General features: G+C 34.4%; 1 protein-coding gene across 1 annotated transcript; it reads left to right on the plus strand.

Annotated features, from left to right (window-relative positions):
- Positions 1-2,489: 2,489 nt before the first annotated feature.
- LOC125809463 (LRR receptor-like serine/threonine-protein kinase GSO2) lies at positions 2,490-6,002 on the plus strand. The gene is made up of 2 exons (XM_049489094.1): positions 2,490-4,956; positions 5,618-6,002. Exons 1-2 carry the CDS (start codon positions 2,490-2,492, stop codon positions 5,926-5,928), a joined length of 2,778 nt encoding a protein of 925 aa, XP_049345051.1. The 3' UTR covers positions 5,929-6,002.
- The last annotated feature ends 202 nt before the right edge of the window (positions 6,003-6,204 follow it).

A 6,204-nucleotide genomic window follows, 5' to 3' on the forward strand; every position in this document is an offset into this window, starting at 1 on the left:
CACTCTTTTCAAGGATCCTTATTATTTTGTTCGTGAACAACTTCAATTCCCAAACACCATCATAACTATATTACATATGAAATTTGGATTTTGGAAGATTGCATTTTAATTTTAAAACACATAATGACTACATATTACTTATTAATATATCATATGATTATGGAACCTTTGCTCTTGATAAACACATTAGTTATATAAATATTTAATTTTTGAAAGTAATTGATAGTGTTATACTAACGAAATTTGCAAAGAAGAAAATTGAGAAAAATATTTATTTGACTTTGTAATTAAAGACACTATGTATCCATGCATATAAATGATAAAACTAATCTAACCATTGTAAAATTTCAAAAGCAAATTAATGAATTTGTAAAATGAAATTATGAAAACTAGGAGAAAATAGTGTTATGATTTGTAATTTTGCCTTTTCTTTTAATAAAACAAATGGTAAACTACAATTGAATAACCTCTATACTCTTGAAAATATATTTATATAAAAATGCTATAACATCAAAATACAAGAATAATTCTATTCTAATAAATTTTTAAAGAAAAATAATCTAACCGCGCGAAGCATGGGCCCATTTACTAGTCTAATCAATTAAGTAAATCATAGTTCATAATAAGATATCAAAATATTGTAAAGTGATATAACTCATTTTCTTTTTTTATAAATAAATGTTTGTGATTACGAACTTTTCAATACACATAATTTTATAAAAATCTCAGTCATTAGTAGTAATACTGATTATTCTTTAATATAATCATTTCACATGGTACACATGAATTTCCGATGATAATTGAACTTCTTTGAGGTATTGTCATGATATGGTGATGTTACATGAATAGTTATGTTACTTGAAATAATAGGATGATCGAAAGAATCATTTAAAGCTAAATTAGTACTATATGTTATGGAAATACTTGTGATTAACGATACACGATCTAGCTTGACATAGATAGTACATTTTTTCATACCAAAGTCCTTTTGCTGGAGATACTGTGTTTCATGTCATAGGTCTAGGTTTACAAGTTGACAAACCTGTATACAGATTCGAACTATAATTAACTATGGAATGATGAACTCCATTTATTTCTTCTTGGAGTAGCTATGTCTAATATTTTGATGTCGTTTGGATATGTAGGTTTATGATGGGTAGGCCAGGATCCTGTCCCAACGATAGCACGATTATCATAAGATATATGACAAAATAAACATGAAATTCGAACATTCAACTTCACTTGGTTCATCCAATAATATTAGTAAAGATGATAGCTAGGTGTATGTATAATAATGAAAGTAGATTGTGCAAAGAATTGTACGATTCATTCGTATGTAGCAACTCTTCTTGATGAAGGGCCATATGTTACTATTAAACAAGGGGGATTAATAGCCCGTTTGATTAAATTTTTAAGGTTAAAAATATTATTTTTTTCTTCAGAAAATACTTATTTTAGAAAAGTAAGGTGCTTATTAAGTTTTTGAGAAAAAAATAGTACTTTGAAGGAGTAACTGAAACTATTTTTTGCAAGCTAAACAAAGTAGTTTTTCTCCAAAAGCACCTTTTTGAAAACACTTTTTGAGAAAAATACGCTTCAAATTGTTTGGTAGAGTGTATAAAATTGTGTTCGGTAGGGTGTCGTAGTAATGCGGTGTAGGGTTGTTCAAAATCGAATTAAAACCCATAACCCAAATAAAAAAAAGTTATTGATTTATTGGTAATGCTGCAATGGGTTATTGAATTAGTGGGTTTCGGTACTGGTTTTGATTATTATTTCTTGCATCGGGTTATCCGTTCTTAACGGTTTGAGATTTTTTCTAACGGGTTCACTGATAATCTGATAGTAAATTAATAAATTAATATATATCATTTGATATATAGAGTCCTTGACTTAAGGTTTAGTTTCATACCTTCAACTGTCTCATACTCTCGGTTATTCTACAACATGAAAGTGCTTGCTTTTGAGCAAAATGAAGTCAATTCATGTGCATAATTCATTTGGTTTGTCACCTTGTATCTATGTGATTTTTAAATGATTTTTAGTGTGAAATCTTAACGGTTTAACCGATAACGATCAATGACTGATAAATTGATACCTTAATGGTTATATAACAATTTAGCATGTCTACACACTAATAATCGATAAGTTAAGTCGATATACATCAAAATCAAACCGAACCGACCGATACATAAGCCTAATACTGCGAATATTTCTTATTGATTATTTGGTTTAATGTATCAAAGACAGTTTTGTCTTTAACCATGCTTATCCATATAGTAATAACCTTGTATTACTCATACCATGATTTGCAATGTATTAATTATACACCCTATAATACTGAATAAGGTGTATAACTAATACATGTATTAGTTATTCATAAGATGAAAATCTTACCAACAAAGGGTTAGTTATTAGGATCTTGTGCATGCATAATACTGCCTACTGAAGTTTATCAATTCAATTCTTGAAACCAAATGCAAGCCACAATGTTTGTCTATCTTCCTTCTATTCTGTACTTGTCTTTCTTTTCACATTTGGTGCTTTCCCAATTGCCCCCAAATCAAATTAATGTCATGAGAAGTGTCTATGATCTGTTTCAGAATGATACTGGTGCTTCTTTTGTATGGAATGGAACTGATAAAGCTTCAACCCCATGTTCTTGGAAAGGGGTTTCTTGCAATTCTGATAATTCTTCCCTTACCAAAGTCACCTTTTCATTGTTCTCTATTTCTAGCTCTGAATTCTTGCCTTTTATTTGTCAAATTGATACTTTGGAGTCTATTGATGTTTCCCAGAACTTTTTGAGCTCTATCCCAAATGAGTTCATCACTGTTTGTGGGGGAATTAGTGGGTTGAAATTGTTGAACTTTAGTGGGAATAAATTGGAGGGTGTTTTGCCTACTTTCACTGGTTATGGAAAGTTGGAGTCTTTAGACTTTTCTTTTAATGACTTGAAGGGGAAAGTTGACTTGCAGTTGGATGGATTGAATTCACTCAAGAGTTTGAACCTTAGCTCTAACATGTTTAGTGGTTCAGTTCCTACCAGTCTTGGAAAATTTAATCTTCTGGAGGAGCTTCATCTCTCTGCAAATTCTTTTGAAGGTGAATTCCCCACTCAAATTGTTAACTTTGGCAACTTAACTTTGATTGACCTATCTCTAAACTTCCTATCTGGTGTAATTCCTGATAGATTAGGTGAACTTTCAAAATTGCAAGTCTTGATTTTGTCAAACAATAGATTGAGTGGCACAATCCCACAATCCCTTAGGAATATCACAACACTTACGCATTTTGCTGTGAATCAGAATGATTTTGTTGGAAATATACCCTTTGGTATAACCACATACCTGAGGAATTTGGACCTCAGTTTTAACACATTAAATGGTACAATTCCTCAGGACCTCTTATTCCCAATGAACTTGCAATTTGTTGATCTCACTTCCAATAAGTTAGAGGGACCTGTTCCTTCAAACATGTCGATAAATTTGATCAGGTTGAGATTGGGGCAAAATGCTTTGAATGGATCATTTCCATCTGCTTCCTTTGAAAGCCTTCAAAGTTTGACCTACTTGGAACTGGACAACAACCAGTTAACTGGACCAATTCCTTCTGAATTGGGGAAGTGCCAAAAGTTGGCCCTTTTGAACTTAGCCCAGAATAAGCTGAGTGGTGTTATTCCTGTTGAGCTGGGTGATATTTCTAATCTTCAGGTACTGAGTCTTCAGTCCAATAACCTAGTTGGAGAAATTCCAAGTAACATTTCACAGTTGAACAGATTGCAGAGGCTCAATTTCAGCTGGAATTTATTGACTGGTTCCATTCCAAGTTCGTTATCAAGTTTGAGAAATCTCACAAACTTGAATTTGCAGGCGAATAATCTAAGTGGTCGAATTCCGGTTGACATTAGTAACTTAAATGTGCTGTTAGAACTCCAACTTGGAGGGAACCAACTCGGTGGCCCTATTCCTGATATGCCTTTGAGTTTACAGATTGCTTTGAATCTGAGTCACAATCTTTTTCAAGGACCTATACCAAGTAGTTTTTCGAGATTGACTTCATTGGAAGTTTTGGATCTCTCTTACAACAGGTTCTCGGGTCAGATTCCAGACTACCTGACGGGAATGAGAGGCTTGACTAGGTTGGTGCTTTCAAACAATCAACTGTCTGGAGTTGTTCCAAAGTTTGAAAGCTTTGTCAGTGTTGAGACAGGTGGAAATGGGGATCTGATCTATCCTTCCGCAGTTGCTCCACCACAAGCGGCTGCAAAAAAGAGAAAATCAATAGTTGTTGCAGTTGTTGTCCCAATTGCATGTGTAGCAACAATTGCTGTTTTCGTGGTGATTGCTATTTCAACTAACCTGCACCAAACCGAGGTTTGTTGGATCACTGGTGATAGCCTCCACCAGTTTCAAATTAAACTGTCCAAGGCCATGACCGCAATTTGTAGGCCAATTAATGTTATGCAAAGCAACCAGTTCTACACTTACTACAAGGTTATGATGCCTTGTGGTGTGTACTATTGCATCAAGAGAATTAAGAAGAAGAACAGGTCAGTCAGCCTGCATAGCTTGGAAAGGTTCAAACAAGGGCTTGTTAATATTGGCCACCTGAGCAACTACACCATGGCTCCCCTTGCTTGTGTTGTGGAATCTGATACTACATATATAGTTTATGAATACCCTCAACATGGAACACTCTTTGACCTCCTTCACGGAAGATGTGATGACAGTACTTTAGACTGGAAAAGTCGCTTTGACATAGTAGTTGGCATTTGTAGAGGTTTGGCTCTCTTACATGGAGGTTCTCTCTTCAGCGATCAGATCATTCTCTTCCATATTTCATCAAGCAGCATCTTTATGAAACATTTGAACCAACCCTTAATTGGAGATATTGAGCTAGGGAGCACATTTAATTCTTCACAATTTTCTGTAGCAGTGGGATATGTTCCTCCAGGTAAACTGATCCTTCGTTGCTTTTGCGACGATGATGTGATTCAAATCTTAAACAAGTAATTATTGAATGTTCTTTAATTCATGTCTTTACAATCACTCACTTCACTTTGCACACTATTTTACCTACAAGGCAATTCAGAGTCCTTTAGGATTATCAAGAATCCCTTTGTCAGATTCTTCATCAAGAAACTTTATGGTTTGTTGTATCTTGAGAGTTTGAAACCAGAAATTATATCTAATTGGGTAGGATGATAACTACAACACAGAGATATAGCGTCGTCCATAAACCAACACGAACCAACTTTCATTTTCTTAGTTTTTGTTACTTTAAGGACCATTTATAGTTCCTGTTCTTATACTACTACAACAACTACTACAACTACTACACTTGAGTCTCAAATAAGTTGAAATCAGCAGTAGGAAACTTAACTGACTACGTTACTCCATATAGTTAATGTCTTTTAAAGTGGTAAGATCGGGATAGAAGGAAGGGGAAGGAAAGTATTCAATGTGATTGAACTTTACATCTATCGAATTTACGACACCAACTTATTGAATTTCTTTCTCCTTTATGCAGGATACCAGCTTCACTAAATAACAAGTGCTTATTTTCTCTCTGCTTTATAAGTCAATGATTTTTCATGTAATGTTTGTATTTGCAGAATATGCATATGTGATGAAAGTGACTGAGGCCGGTAATATGTACAGCTTTGGCGTAATAATGCTTGAGCTTCTAACAGGGAAACCAGCAATTAGTGAAGGAACAGAGTTGGCTAAGTGGATAATTCAGCATGAAGATTTGGGTGAAGTTGTTGACAGCAGAGTGAGTGGAAATTCAGTTCAAGTTCATCAACAAATGCTTCTAGTGCTTGAAATTGCTCTGCAATGCTTAAGTGTCTCTCCAAATGAAAGGCCTGATGCCAAAGAACTACTAGAGACTTTGCTAACTTTGGGCCAACAGTTTGGTATTTAATCACACATCGTATAGTACCATTGTATTTCTACCTCATGTTATGTTGCTCAGACTCTTAAAAAAGATGATGTCGGTTGCGTGTTGTATCCCCCAAAGGTAGTGCATTTTGGGATGATCTGACACGGGTGCAGCAACATTTTTGGCTAGTCTGGAAAGCATAGACCTCAATGTCCTTATTATGTAGTTTAAGAGTTTTGCACCTCTTAAGAAAGATAATTAATAGCGTCAATCATATGTTTGTCTATACTATCCCATTGGGTGAGAGTAAATTCATTC

The sequence above is a fragment of the Solanum verrucosum genome, unplaced genomic scaffold (assembly GCF_900185275.1).
Source record: "Solanum verrucosum unplaced genomic scaffold, falcon-dt-bn FXZP01000062.1, whole genome shotgun sequence".
Lineage (NCBI taxonomy): Eukaryota > Viridiplantae > Streptophyta > Magnoliopsida > Solanales > Solanaceae > Solanum > Solanum verrucosum.

Excerpts from the sequence above, each read along its gene's own strand:
- LOC125809463 (XM_049489094.1), top strand. The coding sequence starts at position 2,490 with ATGTTTGTCTATCTTCCTTCTATTCTGTACTTGTCTTTCTTTTCACAT. Across the intron at positions 4,957-5,617 it reads AGTGGGATATGTTCCTCCAG|AATATGCATATGTGATGAAA; the intron begins GTAAACTGATCC and ends TTGTATTTGCAG.